The 21,495-nt window shown below is 54.3% G+C and overlaps 1 protein-coding gene across 50 annotated transcripts in view; it reads left to right on the forward strand.

Annotated features, from left to right (window-relative positions):
- Positions 1-21,495, forward strand: part of SFI1 (SFI1 centrin binding protein) — a 95,645-nt gene that overhangs the window by 71,974 nt on the left and 2,176 nt on the right. For 18 of the 50 annotated variants that reach the window (XM_086348870.1, XM_086348895.1, XM_086348869.1 and 15 more), the window contains 15 exons: positions 2,959-3,089; positions 9,532-9,613; positions 9,922-10,115; positions 10,819-10,894; positions 11,400-11,495; positions 11,868-11,944; positions 12,693-12,795; positions 13,869-13,965; positions 18,471-18,631; positions 19,053-19,127; positions 19,608-19,682; positions 19,772-19,948; positions 20,029-20,291; positions 20,797-20,901; positions 21,002-21,188. In XM_086348870.1, coding sequence (XP_086204996.1) covers positions 2,959-3,089; positions 9,532-9,613; positions 9,922-10,115; positions 10,819-10,894; positions 11,400-11,495; positions 11,868-11,944; positions 12,693-12,795; positions 13,869-13,965; positions 18,471-18,631; positions 19,053-19,127; positions 19,608-19,682; positions 19,772-19,948; positions 20,029-20,291; positions 20,797-20,901; positions 21,002-21,188 — 1,899 coding nt within the window. Of the gene's footprint in view, positions 1-2,958; positions 3,090-9,531; positions 9,614-9,921; positions 10,116-10,818; positions 10,895-11,399; positions 11,496-11,867; positions 11,945-12,692; positions 12,796-13,868; positions 13,966-18,470; positions 18,793-19,052; positions 19,128-19,607; positions 19,949-20,028; positions 20,292-20,796; positions 20,902-21,001; positions 21,189-21,495 lie in introns of those variants that run through there. The other 32 variants (XM_086348899.1, XM_086348901.1, XM_086348883.1 and 29 more) reach the window with 15 other exon arrangements.

Consider the following 21,495-nt stretch of genomic DNA (forward strand, 5'->3'; position numbering starts at 1 on the left):
ATAAACATGTAATTTATTATGCGTTTCCTTCTATTTAAGAAGTGATATTACAAAGAATGGCGAGAATGTTTGCTTGTTGTTGAAGCTGGGTGAGAAGTCTGGGGATTTGTTTTATTATTGCTTCTACTCTTTTGTATACTTGAAAATGCCCATAAGCAATAGGTAGACATCACAGAAAATTTGAGAAGTGTACAAAGACATAAAAAAAGAAAAAAAACACCCATAATCCTGCCTCTAAGATGACATTTGGTGAGTAAACCTGATAGTTTTTTTCCTCTGTGTGAGTAGGAGTGTGTGTACCCATATATTCACAAACACACACGTAGGCATGCTGTAAAATTTTCTATTGCTCTGTAAAAAAAAATCACCCCAAATTCAGTGGATTAAAACAACCACCACTTTATTATGTTTTAAGAATTCTGTGTGTCAAAAATAGAGAGGACATAGCAAGGATGATTGGTCTCTGCTCCGTGTTGCTGGGGCCTCTGCTGGTATGATTCTAGTGGCAGGGGGTTGGAGTCATTTAGCTTAGTTTCCTCACTCACTCACCTGGTTCTGGGGCTGGAATGACTCAAAGACAGGGCTCCACTGGGACTGTTAACTAGAGAGCCTATGCACGGCCTTCCCCAGAGGCTCGGGCTTCCTTTCAGCATGGCGGCCCCTGGGTAGCAGACTTCCTGTGTTGCAGCTTAGGGCTCCCAGAGTGTTCCCACAAACAGGACAGGAGCTATGTGGCTCTTTATGACCCAGCCTTTGAGGTCACTTAGTGTCACTTTCACCACTGGTCAAAGTAGTCACTGTCCACCCAGGTTCAAGGAAAGGAAGATCAAAGAGTTTGCAGTCTTGTTTTTTGGTTTTGTTTTATTTGTTGTTACCGTTTTTGGCTGAGGCATGGGGGTTTTAGTTCCCCAACCAGGGATGGAACCCGTGCCCCCCAGTGGTGGAAGCCCTAGCCACTGGACTGACAGGGAATTCCCTGCAGCCAGCCCTATCTTAAAAACCGCCACACATGTGTATGCTTCCCCGCCACCCCAGGATTTTGTATCATGGAGGCATATGTATCATTCTGTCAGTGGTACATCTTCCTACTGATGTAGCCATAGAATAGCCATAGAATAGTAGTTTTTGTCAGTTGTTCAGCCGTGTCCAACTCTTTGTGGCCCTGTAGGCTGCAGCACACCAGGCTTCCTTGTCCTTCGCTACCTCCTGGAGTTTGCCCAAACTCATGTCCATTGAGTCAGTGATGCCATCCAACCATTTCACCCTCTGTCACCCTCTTCTCCTGCCCTCAATCTTTCCCAGCATCAGGGTCTTTTCCAGTGAGTCAGCTCTTCGCAACAGGTGGCCCAAATATTGAAGCTTCAGTATCAGTCCTTCCAGTGAATATTGAGGGTTGATTTCCGTTAGGATTGACTGGTTTGATCTCTTTGCTGTCTAAGGGACTCACAAGAGTCTTCTCTAGCACCACAATTCAAAAGCATCAGTTCTTCGGCGCTCAGCCTTCTTTATGGTCCAACTCTCAGATCTGTACATGATTAGTGGAAAAACCATAGCTTTGACTAGATGGACCTTCGTCAGCAAAGTGATGTTTCTGCTTTTTAATACTCTGTCTAGGTTTATCAAAAGTTTTCTTCCAGGAGCAAGTGTCTTTTAATTCCATGGCTGTGTCCCCATCCTCAGCGATTTTGGAGCCCAGGAAAATACAGTCTGTCAATCTTCCCATTTTTTCCTCCGTCTATTTGCCACGGAGTGTTGGGATCAGATGCCGTGATCTTAGTTTTCTGAATGTCCTGAAGTTTAAGCCAGCTTAAAACTGGACAGAACAGTAGTTGCCTTTTTTTCTTCCTGTTTTTTATTTAAATATACATGTTTTTTATTTTAATTTGTGTTGGCTTCTGCCATACAACAGTGCAAATCAGCCATAATCATACATACATCCCCCCTTTCCCTCCCTGATTGCATCCCTCTAGGTCATCACAGAGGGCCAGACGGGGCTCCCTGTGCCACACAGCACTTCTCCCCAGCCATCCGTCTGACACCTGATGGTGTCCATATGCGGAAGCTACTTCCCATTCTCCCACTCGCTCCCTCCCCCACTGTGTCCACAAACCCATCCTCCACATCTGTATCTCCAGTCCTTCCCTGCAGATAGTATCATTTTTTTAGATTCCATATATATGCATACATATGTTCGTTTTTCTGATTCACTGCACTCTGTAACAGGCTCTAGGTTCGTCCACCTCACTAGAACTGACTCATTCATTCTTTTTTACAGCTGAGTGATATTCTGATATATGTACCACAACTTCTTTTTCCATTCATCTGCTGATGGACATTTAGGTTGCTTCCGTGTCCTGGCTGTTGTAAACTGTGCTGCTGTGAACATTGGTACATGTGTCCTTTTTGATGATAGTTTTCTCAGGGTATATGCCCAGTAGTGGGGTTTCTGGGTCACATGGTAGATTTTACTGATCCTATAGTAGATTAAGTAGCCTTTTATAATTACATAAAAATTTAAAGACTCTGTATTTCAAAAAAGTATTATAAAATCAAAAGATACAGGGTGGAAACAAAAATTGATAACACACACGACAGAGGACTAATAAATTTAAGGTTCAAAAAACCCGTATATGTCACTGAGTTAAATGCTGACAGTCAGTAAACTGGGCAATGAGGATGAACACTTGGGCCATAGGACAAAACGTTAGATAGATACACATACACACGCATATGGGGTCAAATGTAGGGAGAGACGCTTAATTCACTTTTAATGAAAGGCAAAGTTTTCCACCTATTATTTCATTTTTCACCTGTCATGTTGGCAGAAATTGGAAGTCATGTTTTTCATTTTAAAAGGTGTTTGTACCGGAAGCAGTCCTCCTTTGAGAATGTGACCTGGAAAGACTTTTTTCGTTTTTAACGTAAAGTGCAAATGGTCATTCACAGTCTTCCCCTCAGCTGTTGCAGGCCAGAGCAGACGGCCACTTCCAGCAGAGAGCCCTGCCTGCAGCCTTCCAGGCGTGGAGGAGACTCTGGCGGTGGCGCCAGCAGCAGCGAGCCCTCGAGGCCCGGGCAGCGTGCTTTCACAGGTACCCCGCGCGGCTCTTCTCCGGCCACGTGTCTCGGGTCCAGGTCTGCTGCTGCCCATGCAGCCCTTTGTTTCGTTTCTCAGCCTGTTGGCACCGTCGGCCCGGGTTCTTCCTGGATTTTGAACACTGTAGGCTCACTGAGCTTGTCTGCCCGGAAGAGACAGCCCGTGTTTCCCCTGGGGAAACATTTGCCCATCTGTGTACAAGTGCTTCGAGAACTGCCCTGGTTTTATATCCCTTCCCGCATCACGAGCCGCGGTGAGCTGCTTTAAAGCTGCCCATCAGCGTCCCGGATCGGGGTGTGGCTGGACGTCGCGTCACCTTGGCTGGCTTTCCTGAGCGTGATTTCCCTGAAATGCTGGCTCCTCTTCTGCTGGATCATCTTTTCCCTCTCGATGGATGCGGTCTTCATGGGGTGCTTCTTTAGTTGTGGTCAGTGTGAGCTTAGTTGCCCCGTGGCATGTGGGATCTTAGTTCCCCAACCAGGGATCAGCCTGGGACCTTTGTCAACCCCAACCGGGGACCTGTGTCCCTCACATTGGAAGGCGGTCTCTTAACTCCTAGGCCACCAGGGAAGTCCCTCAACCTGACTTTTTGAAGCCTTGAAAATATTGTCAGCAAAGTTAGGATGGACAGAACTCCATCCTTTTAGCTCCCGTGGGGGCAGCCTTGCCGAGAGCAGGTTTGCGCCACCCATTAGTGGAGTACAGTGAAGAGGTCATTAATGACTAACTGGCGGCCACAGAGGTGTAGGTGTGGTGCGAGGGGAGAATGGAAAATACAGAAGCCCATTTGCCTGTGACGACATCATCTCCACTAATAATTTCCTTCTCACAGCAGCCCGGAGAGAACAGGTTCAAAGTGATAAATGACTCACCGTGTAACAACAGCCAGTGTTTACATTCAGGTCTTCCTGATTCCAAAGTCCAAACATTTGCTGCTGGATCAGGAGGAAGGTCTTTTTATGACTTGGTTCAGTCCAGTCACTCAGTTGTGTCTGACTCTGCAACCCCATGGACTGCAGCACGCCAGGCCTCCCTGTCCATCAACAACTCCTGGAGTTCACCCAAACCCATGTCTATCGAGTCAGTGATGCCATCCAACCATCTCATCCTCTGTTGTCCCCTTCTCCTCCTGCCCTCAATCTTGCCCAGCATCAGGGTCTTTTCAAATGAATTCAGCTCTTCGCAGCAGGTAGCCAAAGTATTGGAGTTTCAGCTTCAACATCAGACCTTCCAATGAACACCCAGGACTAGTCTCCTTTAGGATGGACTGGTTGGATCTCCTTGCAGTCCAAGGGACTCTCAAGAGTCTTCTCCAACACCACATTTCAAAAGCATCAATTCTTCAGTGCTCAGCTTTCTTCACAGTCCAACTCTCACATCCATACATGACCACTGGAAAAACCATAGCCTTGACTAGACGGACCTTTGTTGGCAAAGTAATGTCTCTGCTTTTTAGTATGCTGTCTAGGTTGGTCATAACTTTCCAAGGAGTAAGCATCTTTTAATTTCATGGCTGCAGTCACCATCTGCGGTGGTTTTGGAGCCCTAGGACCTGGTAGGAACTTTCAGTCTTGGTGAGGAGGAGAGACTGATGCTTAAGGGACAGTTGGAGAACAGTCCTAAAGAACAGACCATCTGTGTCTTCACAGTGTCAACACAGGTTCTTCCAGGGCTCAGAGCTGGTGCTGAGGGGTGTGCCTGGGGAGGCTTGCTTTGTGGGTGGGGGAGAGTGGATGGTGGGATGAGGAGGGCCAGACTGAGAGGCCGCCTGATCCTGCAGGTAGATCGCGCACAGGTGTTTGACAGGTGCGTGGAAGTAGTGACACTTTGGATGTCGCCCTGAGCGCAGTGCGCATCACTTAGGGCACACACGGGGGACCAGCTCCGGGAGGTAGATCGCGGACAGGTGTTTGGCAGGTGCGTGGAAGTAGTGACACTTTGGATGTCGCCCTGAGCGCGGTGCGCATCACTTAGGGCACACACGGGGGGGCCAGCTCCGGGAGAAGTGGACCTGCACTTGGCTTTGGAGGCGCCGAACGCTGGTGTGAGAGGGTCAGCCAGAATCCTGGACTCCGTACACTAAGTTCAAGGAGGTGCTTTTAGCGGGTGGCCACGAAGCAGAGAGGCTGGCGTGGGCTGGCACTTATCTCTGCCCCCTCTGCTGCAGAGAGGGGCTTTGCCTTAGTTTCCGTACTGAGGTCTAATGTAAGAGGCATTCAGCAAATGGCTTCACTACCTACAACACACGTTTCCTTTACAAATGAGCTGGTTCTGTTGCTTGCTTGTTTGTATTTTGGGATGTTATGAGGACCAGAAATCGAGGGCACCTTCAAAGCAGCCCAGAGGAGCTCCTAAAAGGGATGTGATTGGCGTCAGCCTTGGGCGAGTTTAGAACCATCACTTGAGACAAAAGTGTGGAGGGCGAATCAAGGTAGGGAGTCAGATGGAGGCTTGAAGGCTGGCGAAAAAGATCTAGACTTTACTTCTTTGGGTTTAGTTGGATCTTTTTAGAAAACTCAGTTTTTCAGGTTCCTGCCTTCCTGGTTCACGAGGAGGCGGAGTGATTGGGAACCTGGCTTAGAAGCCGACAGGCCCGACTGAGTGCAGACCACACTGCACGCTTGGCAGCTCTGTGGCTCTGGGCAAGTCACTCAGTCTCTCTGAGCCCCAGTTTCCTCAAATGTAAAATGGAGATGAAGTGATAATATCCCACAGGGTTGCCATGACCATTGAGTAGGATAATCCATCCCCTGGAACTGATTTGTGGCTCTTAAGGTAAATTGATGTCCATGGGTTTGGTTTCGAGTTTAGCAAATCAAAGTTCCAAAAAAAAAAAGCATATGTTCTATCTTTCCATAATTCTTGGGGTACTTAAAAAAATATTTCAGGAATATAAACTGAATTCATGGTGGAATCTCATGAATTATGACTAAATAGTTTTATTAACCAGCCAGTGAAACATTATACTGAGAATGAGGCGATACCATTTGCCTTTTTTTTTTTTAATTGAGCTAAAATTTACATACACTAAAAGGTATAGATGTTAAGCAAGTAGATTGAATTTTTACAGATTGCGTTGCAGGATAACTAGCACCCCACCTGAGATACAGAATGCTTCCATCATCCCGGAGAGTTCCTTCCTGCCCTTTTCCAGTCAGTTCCTACCCGCACGAGTAATCCCTGTTCTGCGTTCTGCCCTTCTAGGTTCGTTTTTGTGTGCTTTTGAACTTTGCACAGTGGGATCATATAGTACCTGCTCTATTGTGTCTTCGAGTCTTTTAAAGTTCAGCCTAATGTTTTTGAGATTGAGCCAGGTTATTGCATGTATCTATAGCTGTTTTTAACTTGCTGAGTAGTATTCAATTGTATGGGTCTAAGACACTGTTTCGATCTGTTTTAACATAGGAGTTGTTTTCCAGTTTGAGGCCGTCGTACCTAAGGCTACTGTGGACACTGTTTTAGTGGAACACATTTTCGCTTCTCTTGGGTCGATACCTTGAAGTAGACTTCTGGGTCAGAGGGTGGGCATCTGCTTAATCTTGTAGGTGGCTATAGCATTTTCTGCTCAAACCAGAAAACCTGAGGATTCTGGTTGCTCCAGCATCCTCACCAACATTAGAATATTTTTTTATTTATTTTTGGTTGTGTTAGGTGTTCGTTGCTTCGTGGGCTTTTCTCTACTTGTGGCGAGTGGAGGCTGCTCTCTAGTTGCGGTGTGTGGGCTTCTTATTGCAGTGGCTTCTCGCTGCTGAGCGCAGGCTCGAGGGCATGCAGGCTTCAGTAGCTGGGGCTGAAGGGCTCTAAAGCACAGGCTCATTAGTTGCGGCGCATGGGCTTAGGTGCTCCACAGCATGTGGGATCTTCCCAAGTCAGGGCTCGAACTTGTGTCCCTTGCATTGCAAGGCAGATTCTCAACCACTGGACTGCCAGGGAAGCCCCAACATTGCTCTCGAAGTCTTTTCAGCTTTGCTGTTTCAGTGGGTATGTGGAGAGCAGTTTCATTTTCCTGAGGACTAATGATGTACAGCATTTCTTTAAAGCCTGATTGTTGCTGTTCACTCGCTAAGGCTTGTCCGACTCTTTGTGACCCCGTGGACTGCAGCACGTCAGGCTTTGCTGTCCTTCACTATCTCCTGGAGTTTGCCCAAACTCGTGTCCATTGAGTTGGTGATGCACTCAGCCTTCTTTATGGTCAAACTCTCACATCCTTACATGACTGCTGGAAAAACCATGAAAGTCGCTCGGCCGTGTCCAACTATTTATGACCTCATGGACTGACAGTCCATGGAATTCTCCAGACCAGAATACTGGAGTGGGTAGCCTTTCCTTTCTCCGGGGGATCTTCCCAACCCAGAGATTGAACCCAGGTCTCCCACATTGGAGGCGGATTCTTTACCAGCTGAGCCACCAGGGAAGCCCAAGAATACTGGAGTGAGTAGCCTACCTTCTCCAGTGGATCTTCCCAACCCAGGAATTAAACCGGGGTCTTTACCAACTGAGCTGTCGGGGAAGCCCACAGCCTTGACTGATCAGACCTTTGTCGGCAAAGTGACGTCTCTTCCTTAAAGCTCATGAGCCAGAAACAGGACATGTGTAATTTGACCAAGTCAGATTGACTGCCAGGAAGGAGGGAGCTCTGGAGTGCTGCTCTCTGTACACGAGGGAAGGGAATTTGTAACCGAGGAGGCTCTAAGAGAAAGAGGGTTCCTTTTTGGATGGATCGCTGTTTCTGAGGCCAGATGGGGCGGGTTGAGAGGTGGGGACTCACTTGGGAGCATTGTCATCGTGAGTGTCCTCGGGAGTGAGTGGTCACAGCAGAGCTTATCTGGGCATCACTGCTGAGGACAAGGGGGTCCTCGTGGCGTCTGACAGCTGCCGCGTCACCAAGGGAGAAGCAGGCTTGGCTTGTGGTTGGCTTCATCAAGTGTGGGAGTCCTCCAGACCTGATGCATGGTCGAGCTGCATTTACGCTTTTCAGTCTGAGCTGATTTTCATCCTTGGAATACCAGACAGGTTTTGATCCTTTTGGCCTTTATCACATGCTCACTGACCACTTTATACCTTTTGGGAGGTGTCCGTTCAAGTCTTTCTCCTAGTTTTTAAGAGAATTGAATTGTGTGTCTTTTAAAAACTCTTACTGATTTGTAGAAGATTTTAAAAATATTTTCTGGATACCAGCTCTTTGTTGGACTACGGTATTGAAAATACTCTCTTCCAGGATGTGGCTGGCTTTTTCATTTTCTAACTATTTATTTTAACTGAGAGCAAAGTAGGTGATTATATATGTACTGACGTGAATTAACTGTGTTTTGTTTTCATTTTTTTGTGAGCGGGAGTGTTTAATTTCAGTACGATCCAATTCCTTGATTTTTTTTTTCCTTTGATAATTTGTGATTTGGGGATTCCCAGAAATAATTTGTGGTCTCTGCCTCAGCTCAGCGAGATTGTCGTGCTCTCCTCGGCCTCCCTCCCCTGACCCCAGTGTCCAGAAGGTGCCCCCCAGGCGAAATGGGGCTCACCTTGCACGTTCCCTGTCCCCCGATGATCACACCTGCGGTGCCTGGAAACAGTAACTTCGTGCATCTTGTCCCAGTTTGTACACGTGGACGGATGGGTTGCTGTGTCCTGGCAGGAAGTGCAGCTCTTTGTTCTGAGTGGTGTATCCGACGGGTTAAACACCAGGGTCGCTGTCTCCCGTCCCCCAGCATCAGTCCTAATGGCTTTGCCAAGGCACAGCCCCTGCAGGCTGTTGACCAGTTGTCCCAGTGCTGCTTCCCTGGTGGCTCAGACAGTAAGCTGTCTGCCTACAGTGCGGGAGACCCGGGTTCGATCCCTGGGTTGGGAAGATCCTCTGGATCTGGCAACCCACTCCAGTACTCTTGCCTGGAAAATCCCGCGAACTGAGGAGCCTGGTAGGCTACAGTCTATGGGGTCACAAAGAGTCGGACACGACTGAGCGACTTCACTCACTCACTCACTCACTCACGGTGTGCAGGTAGGCCTGGGCAGAGGTGCAGACCATCTCTCTGTCCACTTCACCTGAAATACTTATTTGAACTTCTTTTTCTTGGGGCCCAGCTCAGCTTTGGGTTTTCCGGCTTCTGTTTTTAACTGCTTGCCCTAAGGACGTGGGTAGCAGCAGCCTGGCTGCTCAGCAGGGACTGGAAGGGCTTTCCCTGCGCCCGTCGAGCACTGTGGGTAATTGAGCGTGGGGCGCAGGAAGAAACAGGGTCTCCAGGCCTGAATCGTCTTCACGCCGTGTGGGTGAGGCCGGAAACTGTGTGGAATGTGTCAGGTCATTTGGGGGGTTTGGCTTTTGTCTGCTTTCCTTGCTCCCCACCTGGGCTTATTTGGCTCTTAATATAAGAGAAAAAACCCAAGAAAAAAACGTATCATTCTTGTGGAGTTAAGTGCTCTCCTGTTATTCACTCTTTCAGGGAGGTGTTAGAGAAGCAGGTGTTTGCCATCTGGTGTCAGAAGATGTCTCAGCATCGAGAACACCGCTTGGCAGAGAGGATGGTGAGTGGCTCCCCCGGGGCCCCCCAGGGAGGTGCTGGGACACTCAGGGCCTGCTTCAGGTCTCCACCTGGCGCCTTGCCCCTGAGGATGCTGCTGGACACAGACCCATGCTGCAGGGCGACCCGCCTGCAGCCAGGCTTCACGAGGCCAGGGCAGGGCCTGGCATCTGTTTCCTTGTCTGTCAGTGGACTCTGCAGATGGTTTCTGGGCCCGCCCAGCTCCTGCATGTCCAGCTCTTCTGCCTTGGTCATCGTTCGTGGCCTGGACTTTTCCTGGCTTCCGTACCGCCGCCTCTGTGACCCTTCCAGTCTCTCCTGCCACAGGCTGTGCTCCATGCAGAGCAGCACCTTCTGCAGAAATCATGGTCCTTGTGGCGCCAGCAGGCAGCGGCACACCGCCTGGAGCAGCAGCAGCATGCACTGGCCTGTGCCCACCACCACCTCGGGCGGCTCAGGAAGGCCTTCTGTGTCTGGAGGGAGGGCTCCCGAGGGCTCAGAACAGAGTGAGTGGCTACTCGTGCCTTGGAAACCCTTACCCACTCGGGGCAGCTTTGACTGTAGTGGCAGACTGTTAGCTCTGAGCGTCTGCCGGGGGGTGGGGAGGTGGTCGTGTCAGCCTGGATTCTGGTCTTAAGTCCCGGAAATTCAACTTGAAACCGTCTAAGCAAAACTGGGGCTGCAGTGGGAGGCTCCTGGGGTGCTCATGGATCTCTGGGCTCAGGACCTTGGCTGGTCAGCAGGGCCTATGGACCTGAGGTCCCGCCCGTCAGCTCCATCCTGCTCACTGATTGGGGCCACTTGAAGCACCCATGGCCAGGGCAGACTATGGCAGTTTCACCACACCCCGTAGTCAGGGACCAGGGCAGACAACCCTGTGTGCCCGGCAGGCGTCATCCCGCCCTGGGTTCTCTCTTGATCTGCTTTGTGCTCCGAGGGTCTCTCACTTCTGGAGCTCTGGCCACATTGAACCTCCTCCTCAGTTACCTGTTCCCACACGAACACAGAGCCCTGTGAATTTGTCCACAAAAATCGGGCTGCATGAGTGCTGTTCTGGGTGGAACGCCCAAATCCTTTGTCAGCTGTTCCCAAAAGGTCTTGATTCCCCTGCATGTTTAAGACCCCCTGGGCAGGGTCCCGGCTGCAGTGGGGTAACCCTCGAGAGGGCCTTCACAGGGTCTGGGCTGAGTGCCAGCTGTCTCCCTGCAGGAGGACGGGCACTATGCGGGCTGCACAGTTCCACGCGGCGTGGCTTCTGCGCCGGGCCTGGACCAGGTGGCGGGAGGTGAGGCCTTGGCACATGGGCACTGCCCGCCTGGGGCTGTGGGTGGGTGGAGCCTCATCAGGGTGACTCAGAGCGAACACAGGGTCTCCTCCATGGCCCCGCGGAAACCACCTTCCCCTGAGTGTGTGCGGGAGGCCGGGCGGCAGCTGGGGTGAGTGCCCAGCTGGTTTCATGAGACGACTGGGCATAGGTCCCCGCTGTGGCAGGTGCCAGGCTGTCCCTCCTGGACGCTCTGAGTCTAAAGTTCCTGGTCTAACGGTTCACAGACGTCCTCTTCAGGGCGAAAAATGTTCACACTGCTGCTGGTTCGCACTGACCCGCAGGAGGCATTTGCCCCATGTCATCCTCACAGCCCTCTAAGAACTGCGTGTTTACAGAGGAGGATGCTGGGCTTGGGGTTAATAACCACTTTACCCGAGCTTCCCCAAACCAAGAGTGAGACTGAGGCACGGCCAAGCCCCCCTCAGCCCTGGGCCCGCGGCGGCCGGCTCTCTCCTCTCCGCAGCGCCGGGCCCTGCGCAGTGCCGAGTGGCGGAAGCTGGCGCGAGCCGACCTGCACCACCAGCACAGCTTGCTGCACAGGGCGCTGCAGACCTGGGGGGTACGCGATGCCGTGGTCCCCCAGACCTCCTCGGCTGGCAGGGAGGGGGATTCCGAAGACTTTGTTCCCCTTCCTTGTTCCTCCCGCCTCTCCCGAGGTAGTAATTCCACAAGACTCAGAGCAAGTGCCCTGGCCAGTGGGTCTTACACCCCTGAGCTAGTTCTCTGTCCTTCCCCGGGGGCCAGGGGCCTGGGGGCTGGACTCACCAGGTGAGGGCATAGCTGGTCCTCTCGCTGTTCCTGGGTGGGCTCCTGGCCTCCCCCCACCCTCTGTGCTGCCTGCTCTGGGCATCACAGGCCCTGTACCCCTGCGGCTGCCCCAGGGTGACAAGTGCTGCGGCCCAGGTCCTCCAGTCCTCCTGGTCATCTGCAGGTGTATCAGAGCCGGGTGCGGAGCGTGCTGCAGGAGGCGGCTGCCAGGGAGAGCCGGCACAAGAGGCGGCTGCTGCGGTGAGTCCGCGCGTCCCTGGCACAGCCCAGGGACCGGGGAGCAGGCTGCAGACCGCGGCAGGTTGGGGGGACCCCAGCCAGGGTCTGGCAGTCACGCCTGGCTGCCTCCTGCTGCTGAGAGCAAGGCTTCGGTGTTTCCAGTGCTGGTGCTGTTCACTGGGGCCTCACGTGTCTTGAACCCACGCTGTGTGCTGAGCGGGGCCTCTGGGAGGCACCTGTGCCATCTCCCGCGTGTCTTGTTCATCTGAGTACCTTTCCCTGACCGTTCAGACCTGCGGGAGGTACCTTGTCACCTCTGCTCCCTCCCAGGCCCACCTCCTGCCCTCCCCCACCCCTGCTCTAGGCCTCTCTCCAGCCTCTGGGCCCGTCTGCGTCTCGCACGTGGGCTCGCTCACGCCCCTCAGCCGCGCGGTGCTCTTCCCCTGCCTCCGTCTGCTCAGCACCTGCTGTTCCGGGCTGTGCGTGCCTTCCTCAGTCTTCCCGTCTGCACCTCTCTCACCGTGGATGCAGCGCCTCTGTCGTCGTCACCGGGTTGCAGCCCTGTGTTCCCCGTGGCGCCTGAATGCACGAGGCCGTGGTGCCCGTGGTGCTCCCACGGCACCGCTCAGCCGCGTGCGGGGTGTGCAGTCAACGTAAATCGTCCGTGCGACGGACACGCTCGGGTGTGGGGAGACCTCGATTCACGACCAAGCAGAAGAGCCTCGCACTGTCCACCCCCAGGTCACCCTGTCCCCCCGTGTGCCCGCAGGCATGTGTTACGTCGCTGGAGAGAGAATGCCATGGCCCAAGCAGACGAAGCAAACAAGATGTCCCGGGCGGCAGCTCACTACAGGAGGACTCTGTGCTCCAAGGTGAGCCCTGTGGGCCAGCTGGCCGCCGGGGGGCTGGGGCCGCGTTCCTGGCAGGGGGCGGCCTGGAAGTGCCTCCAGAGGTGTGAACTGAACGAGGAGCCCAGAACAAGAGACAGCGCCCTTCTGCACATACACAGCTGGGCCAGCAGGCGGGCTTGTGTACTCACTCCTTTTACTGAATTCTGAACCAACATCCGTAAAACAAAGGCAGGGTGTATACTGACTGTGAACCAGCTCTCCCCAGAACCAGGGTTGCCCACACACGTGGAACCTTCCCTTGGGACGCCACGCCTCTGTCTCCTCGTATCATCACGGGGAGGCCTCCCTGACCCCTGCTGCTCTTTGGCCTTGCGGGATTCATGGCCTCGGGGGCTTTCCGTAGAGCCTCCTGGAAAGTGAGGTCATTGGTCACAGTTGGCAGGAATTGGTGCCCTGGCTCCACATGCTGGGGGTGCATGGGAACAAGTCACGTCATGTGACAGGACGCACATGCCGTGGTGGAGGTGGTCCTCGACTCGAGGGCATTTCAGAAGAAGGCAGTTTGCTGGGAGCCCGAGGCTGTCCTGGCAGCTCTGGGGCCTCTGTGAACAAACAGCAGTTCCACGTGGTCAGGGTCCAGTCTACTCTCGGGGAAGTTCACAGGCCGGCGTGAGCGCCCTGCTCTGGAAGGACGGTCAGGGCTCGGAGGGGAGGCGGCCTCTGGGGAGTGGAGTTCGTGACTGTGTGGTGAGCAGGCGGCAGGCACCCTCTGTCCTGTTACTGTGGTTTCACGTGTGCCTCACGTATGTCGCACGTGACATGAAGCTTCCACTTAACACACAGGATGGGAGCCCAAGTGAGCCTTGATGTCTTCACGGCACTGTGTGAAGTTCAGCTCATCTGGGCCCATCGCCTGGGGCACAGGGCTTCCTGCGAGGGGCCTGGGCAAGGTGGCCTGGGTCTGTGTGGACCGCGGGCACTTCCTGGAGCCCACATGAATGCCGTTCACTCCATGAGGAGCCACCCACAGAGCCGGGTTGACCCCAGGAAGTGGGGACGTGCCATGACCACACTCTTCTGCTTCTGCCCCTCAGGTCCTGCTTGAGTGGCGGGAGGCAGCATCTGTGCAGGTGTATTACCGAGAGCAGGCGGACGGGGCTGTCAGGGAGGCCCAGCTGGTGCTGAGTAGAGGTAAGTGGGGCCCGGAAGCTAGATGGTGGTGGTTCAGTCATGTCTGACTCTTTGCGACCCCATGGACTGCAGCACGCCAGGCTTCCCTGTCCTTCACTGTCTCCCAGAGCTTGCTCAAACTCATGGTCATTGAGGCCATCCAACCATCTCATTCTGTCGTCCCCTTCTCCTGCCTTCAGTCTTTCCCAGCCTTTTCTGATAAGTTGGCTCTTCTCAACAGGTGACCAAAGTATTAAAGGTTTAGTTTCAGCATCAGTCCTTCCAATGAACATTCAGGGTTGATTTCCTTTAGGATTGACTGGTTTGATCTCTTTGTGTTCCAAGGGACTCTCAAGAGTCTTTTCCAACACAATTCAAAAGCATCAGTTCTTTGGCACTCAGCCTTCTTTGTGGTCAGACTCTTCACATCCATACATGACCACTGGAAAAACCATAGCTTTGACTAGACGGACCTTTGTTGGCAAAGTGATGTCTCTACTTTTAATAGACTGTCTAGGTTTGTCATAGCGTTTCTTCCAAGGAGCAAGCATCTTTTAATTTCATGGCTGCAGTCACCATCCGCAGTGACTTTGGAGCCCAAGTAAATAAAGTCTGTCACTGTTTCTACTGTTTGCCCATCTATTTGCCATGAAATGATGGTCCTGGATACCATAATCTTCTTTTTTTGAATGTTGAGTTTTAAGCCAGTTTTTTCACTCTCTTCTTTCACCTTCATCAAGAGTCTCTTGAGTTCGTCTTCACTTTCTGCCATAAGAGTGGTGTCATCTGCATATCTGAAGTTATTGATATTTCTCCTGGCAGTCTTGATTCCAGCTTGTGCTTCATCCAGCCCGGCATTTCTCATGATGTATTCTGCATATAAGTTAAATAAGCAGGTGACAATATACAGCCTTAATGTACTCCTTTCCCAATTTTGAACTAGTCCATTGTTCGTGTCTGGTTCTAACTGTTGCTTCTTGACCTGCAAACAGGTTTCACAGGAGGCAGGTAAGGTTATCTGGTATTCCTATCTCTTTAAGGGTTTTCCACAGTTTGTTGTGATCCACACAATAGAAGGTTTTAGCAAAGTCAGTGAAGCAGAAGTAGGTGTTTTTCTGGAACTCTCTTGCTTTTTCTATGATCCAGCAGATGTTGGCAATTTGATCTCTCCTTTCTCTGCCTTTTCTAAATCCAGCTTGAACATCTGGAAGTTCTCAGTTCACGTACTGTTGAAGCCTGACTTGGAGAATTTTGAGCATTACTTTGCTAGCGTGTGAAATGAGTGCAATTGTGCAGTAGTTTGAGCATTCTTTGGCATTGTCCTTCTTTGGGATTGAAATGAAAACTGACCTTTTCCAGTCCTGTGGCCACTGCTGAGTTTTCTAAATTTGCTGGCATATTGAGTGCAGCACTTCAACAGCATCATCTTTTAGGATTTGAAATTTCTGTCACCTCCACTAGCTTTGTTCATAGTGATGCTTCCCAAGGCCCACTTGACTTCACATTCCAGGATGTCTGGCTCTAGATGAGTGATCACGCCATCGTGGTTATCTGGGTCATTTTTTTTGTATAGTTCTTCTGTGTATTCTTGCCACCTTTTCTTAATATCTTCTGCTTCTGTTAGGTCCATGCCATTTCTGTCCTTTATCGAGCCCATCTTTGCCTGAAATGTTCCCTTGATATCTCTAATTTTCTTGAAGAGATCTGTAGTCTTTCCCATTCTGTTATTTTCCTCTATTTCTTTGCCTTGATCACTTAGGAAGGCTTTCTTATCTCTCCTTGCTATTCTTTGGAACTCTCTATTCAGATGAGTGTATCTTTCCTTTTCTCCTTTGCCTTTGTTTCTCTTCTTTTCTCAGCTATTTGTAAGGCCTCCTTGGACCATTTTGCCTTTTGCATTTCTTTTTCTTGGGGATGGTTTTGATTACTGTCTCCTGTACAGTGTTACAAACCTCTCTCCATAGTTCTTCAGGCATTCTGTCTGTCAGATCTGATCCCTTGAATCTATTGGTCACTTGCACTGTATAATCGTAAGGGATTTAATTTAGGTCATACCTAAATGGTCTAATGCTTCTCCCTATTTTTCTTCAATTTAAGTCTGAATTTGGCAATAAGGAGTTAGTTCACGATCTGAGCCACAGTCAGCTCCTGGTCTGTTGTTGCTGACTGTATAGAGCTTCTCAATCTTTGGCTGCAGAGAATGTAGTCAGTCTGATTCTGGTGTTGACCGTCTGGTGACGTCCATGTGGAGTCGTCTCTTCTGTTGTTGGAAGCGGGTGTTTGTTGTGACCAGTACGTTCTCTTGGCAAAAGTCTGGAAGCTGAAGAGCGGCCTGTGAAGATTAAACTCAAGGTGCTGGCAGGGCCGTGCTCCCTCCAAAGGCTTTGCAGTGGTGGGGAGGTGGTCTCCTCCCCTGCTCAGCTGGCTTCTGGTGGCTCCTGGGCACCCTTGCTGCACCTCAGGCTGTAGACATGTTGTCACTCCGGCCTTATCGTTCCTCACGACATCATCCGTGTCTGTGTCTCTTCTTAAGAGACCAGTCATAACTGGGTTAAGGGCACACCCCACTCCAGATGTCAGTTGCTCCACACACCATTAGCTCAGGTTCTGGGGTGGATGTGACCTTGGGAGGAGTAAACTGGTCCATCTTCACATCCTTTTCCCAGCCAGTTGCCATTAATGAAAAGGCCCAGGCTTGAGATCTACAGAGAAGTAAAGACCTGGAGCTGGAATGGGGTCTTGGAGGCAGTTTGATGGGGACGTTCTGCCCGTGACAGCTGCTTGTCAGGTTGGGCCCTCCCTGTCAGGGTCCTGCTTCCTAGTCTGCTTGGGAAGCAGGGACTGTCCAGCTGGCCCCAGGCAGTCCCATGACCTGCCATTCCAATGGCCTGGGGGGACCGCTGCTGGAGAGAGATGTGAAAACAGGGACCCTTGGGTCTGCAGGGGCACGTCTGACACTTTGAGGAGACAGCTGCTGGTTAGAATGAATGAGAAATGGTTTAAATCAGACCATAGAGAAAATGGATCAAGCTGTTAAATTGGCTTAATAGCATTTGCTCTGAGACAAAAGCTAATCCACTCAGGTTTGGTTCTGACTCGTTCTTGTGTCAATGAACACAGTTCCATGCTCTCCTGGACAGAATCTCAGGGTCCAGCACGCTCCTCTGTGACCTCAGACTGCCCCTCACCCTAGAAACCAAGGTAAATGTTTCTAGTCATTCCCAGGAAAGATGCGGCGCTCAGCCCACCCCCAGTCTCTGCTGGGCGGACTTTGGCACAGGTGCTGCACGGCACCCGGTTTGGGTCAGGCGACTGCGGTGGGGGGGTGACCGGCACAGCTGAAGCTGCTTCCCTTGTGGGCCTGCCGGCAGCGTCTTTCCTCAGATGGCTGGTGGCACGTGGCTGGCCCTCGGCTTCTGTGCCCATTAGGGCTGGTGCGGGGCGCTGGGGGCTGTTGATGACATGCCGTGTTCTCAGCACGCAGCACGTGTGCTCACCATACCCATGGGGCTGTTTCTTGGCATAAGTGAGCCTCTGAGTCTCAGGCACACATTGGTGGTCCAGGGCTCAGCTGGGGCTGCAGGAGGACGGAGCAGGGGTAAGGGATCGTGGGCACTCATGCCCATCAATGGCTGCGTAACTCAGGCAGGGCCTCCTCTCAGCCTCGGTGTGCCGGCTGAGTGTGGGAATGGTAGTACCTGCCCTGGAGGTGGTCGTGGGGGTCCAGTGAGGCTCACACGTCCGTGTGTAAAGCAGGACCCGGGGAACAGCAGCACTTAATGTGACACCTCCAGGCTACAGAAAAGGAAAAACTCCAAAAGGGAAAGCAGCACCAGAACAGAGTGCTTGGTCCCTCGAGAGAGTCTGGTGACAGACACGTGGGGCGCGGCCCCGACCCACCTGCTTGCGGAGCCCGGCCGTCAGAGGATGCATGCGCTCAGCAGAGCCGGGCTTCGCCGTGCCTGGCTCAGGCTGCCTGGGCCACTGAGCCTCGGTTTCCTCCCATTGCCTCAAGCCCAGCAGCTGCTTGCAGGCGGCTCTGCAGGGGTTTTGGCACACCTGCGGCTGCTGTGCACAGGCTTATGGCTCGGGTGGGGTGGGGGGCCCAGCGATCAACAGCCCTGGTTCCCGTCAGGGTGTGCGCAGCCTCTGAAGGTGGCCAGAGCTGTCCTCACGGAGGACATGTCCACACGCAGTAGTCTCACCCAGGTTCTCCACCCTCTAAGTTTCACTGTTGCCTGCTGCTCCGTGAGGGCTTCCCAGGTGAGGCTAGTGGTAAAGAGCCTACCGGTGCTGGGACATAAGAGGCACAGGTTTGATCCCTGGGTTGGGAAGAACTCCTGGAGGAGGGCTTGGAAACCCACTCCAGTGTTCTTGCCTGGAGAATCCCATGGACAGAGAGGAGCCTGGTGGGCTACAGTCCATGGGGTCGTGGAGTCAGACACGACTGAAGCGACTTAGCACGCACAGCACTAGGGGTCCATGTGCGTCCTCCACGAGAGCTGACTGACTCCGGTCTGTCTCAGGCCGTCTCAGGACCTGGTTTCGGCTCTGGCGGGACCGAAGCCGGAGGGCTGCCCAGCAGAGGGTGCAGATGGAGCGGGCAGTGCGACATTGTTGCCGGAAGCTGCTGCAGGAGGCCCTGGCCCGGTGGAAGGCGCACCATCAGGGCTGCGTCAGGAAGAGGGTGAGGCGGGGGGCAGCTCCACGAGCTCCCCAACGCGGCTGGGCTGTCTGGGCCAGGAGACCGCGTTCCGGCGAGGAAAGGTCTTTGCTGAAGCGCTCCCAGCAGCCAGTGTGGACGGTGGTGACCGGGGTCCTGTGGGTGCAAGGCTGCCTTTCTGGTTGGTGAGTGAAGGCTGGGGAAGCAGCCTCGGGAGCCTGTCCCCCGGATGGACAGTGGCTCTGCAGAGAACCCATTCAGTCTGAAGCACGCCTGTCAGCACTGGGTGAACTGCAGAGCCATCTGGACACCCCACCTGTGCAGGAGGCCCTTGGGAGGAGGTGCTGGTGGGCCTGGAGCCCACGACGCCCTCGGGGGCTCTGCGTGTGGGCACCTGCCGGCCCCAGGCACACGGCCCACAGCCCACTACGTGCTTTCTCCCCAGCTGCGGCAGAGGCAGGCCGCCCGACTCCGGGCCCAGACGCTCAGCCGGGCCTACTTCCACCGGTGGGGACGACAGGTGGGCGCCCTGGAGAAGCCCCCCCGTCCTGCCCCTCCCGGCCTGCCTCCAGCTCCTGCTGGTGTCACCCTCCTCCCGGGGCCCCCCATCCCCGCCAACCACTGCCCAGCACTGCCAGCTTCCTTCCCTGGGAACCTGTCTAAGGCCAAGTCCCTTCCTGCAGTGTCCTGTTGAAAACACGTCAGGGTAACGTGTAGAAATTGATAGGAAACCCACTTCAGGTCTTTACTGAGGCTTTGCGGAGACACCGGGCAGACTGCGTCCTGTGTCCCGCCTGGCGGCCCTTCAGGGGTCCGGTCCCTTTGCTCCCCGGAGCCCGGAGTCCTGCCCCCAGAGCTCCTGGACATTCTTTCCCGAGCAGCTTCCTCGATCCCCAGCCTCAGGGCAGGCAGGGCGGGACCCAGCTGGAGAGGGATCTGAGGGTGACTGGGGCCGCGCAGGGGGGCTCCCTGAAGGGGACACTGCCTTTGTGGCCCACAGCTGCTGGACAGGAGGCACGAGCAGCAGCGCACGGCACGGGCCCTGTGGTTCTGGGCCTTCTCCCTGCAGGCGAAGGTAACGGGCTCCCCGTCCCAGCAGAGGCCACAGCCGGCGGGAGGGGGCCTCAGCAAGACGGCTGGGCCTCACTGCTCCTCTCCCTGGAGGCCTGGGCCGCCTGGCGGGGCTTCGTGCAGGAGGCGAGGAGGAAGAAGGCGCGGGAGGAGCAGGCGGTGCAGGTCTACCAGCTGCAGCTCCTCAGGGAGGGCGTTGAGCGCCTCCTGCGCTTTGCGGCCGGCATGAAGGCCTTCCGGCAGCAGCTGCACGCCCAGCAGCAGGTGCAGGTGGGTCTGGGGTGTCCCCATCCCCCCAGCCCCGTGGGCATGGGCGGCACAGCACCGCCCTGACCGGAGGCCGTTTGCAGGCGGCCCACTGTCTCCACCGCACAGTGCGTCGCTGTGCCACGCTCTGGAAACAGAAGGCGCTGGGTCAGGGCAGGGAGCCGCAGTCCCCTGCATCCACTGAGCCCAGCAGAAGAGTGACGTTTGAGTGTCCCCTTCTTAGCCACGTTGCCGCCGGGGCTGGCGATGCCCCCCTGGAGACCAAAAGGCCACCAGCTCCTCGTGGGCTTTGGGGAGCTTTGGATGGCCTGGCGTCAGCCCCTGGGGACCCCCAGCTCCTGGAGCTGTGAGTAGCCCCGTCCCTCACCTCCTTCTCCTCGCTTCCTCCTGGGGCAGAGCTTGGACAGTATGGGAAGGACACTGGGCTCTGGGGTCACGGCTGAGCCACTGGGAGCCCCCTGTGCAGCAGAATCCTGCCCCCGCTCCTGTGGGGCCCTAACCGGGGGCTCAGCTGCTATTCCTCCCAGATGGGCCCCCTGGTAGCCCCTCCTCACCAGGCCTGGTAGTCACCCCACTTCTCCCGGCACAGCCAGGAGCGGGTGCCCTCTGGGACACACTGGCCCTGCACGCTGTGCTGCTGCAGCCTGTGCCTGGCTCCCGTGAGATGCGTGGGTGGGGCGCCCACAGGCAGCAGGCCCCTGGAGTTGCTCGTCCAGGAAGGCAGCTGGGGCGAGGGCCTTCCTCACCCGGCCTCCAGTCTCCCTGAGCGATTTCAGAGGACGGGCTGGATGACTGCACCCACAAGGTCCCAGGCCCTGGGCAGCCTGGAGAAACAGCCTGTTTCTTCCCAGCAATGCTGCCCGCTGGGCACGGAAGCAGCCGCGACGCCCAAGCTTCCTGGTGGAGCCCTTGCAGAGCCAGGCGCCCCTGGGGTGCGGCCCCCTCAGCAGGCAGGGGTAGGTGCTGCAGTCCTGGTGCCTTAAGGGGGCCTGGCTCCCTTCCTTCCTGCTCCTCTGGGGGCACTGCCTGACCGGCTCCTGCCGCTCCGCCACTCAGGTCCCAGGCCCTGTGGGAGTGCGGCCCACACCAGGTCCGGCCAGTGGGCCCCGCCCGGTCAGTGCTGGACTCAAGTAGCCCCCTGCCACGCGCCCCTGGCCTGAAGCTACCACCCGTGGCACACCCCAGCCCAGAGCTGCTGCCTCCATCCTCCTTTGCGCCACGTGGGGCCCAAGTACCTGTTTGGGTAAGACCCCTGGGGCGTGTTCTGGTCTGGCCTTTGCTGCTGCTTTCTCGCATACTCGGTGCCGTAGCCAAAGCTGTGCCCGCTGCCTTGGGAGACGTACCCAGTGTAGGGGCCACTATCCTGGGGACACAGCAGGGAATGGCCCCCAAGGCCTGTGCTCGTGACGCTTACACGGAGGTGGAGACCAAAGGAAACCCCACACGCAGACAGAGGTAGAGGCTGTGGACCAGGGAGGGCCATGCAGGCCCCAGGGAGAAGCTGGACTTAGGAGAACGAGAGGCTGTGGACGCGGGTCCAGCAGAAGGTG

The sequence above is a fragment of the Bos grunniens genome, chromosome 17 (assembly GCF_055505025.1).
Source record: "Bos grunniens cultivar Pamir isolate PY7600 chromosome 17, Bosgru_T2T1.0, whole genome shotgun sequence".
Lineage (NCBI taxonomy): Eukaryota > Metazoa > Chordata > Mammalia > Artiodactyla > Bovidae > Bos > Bos grunniens.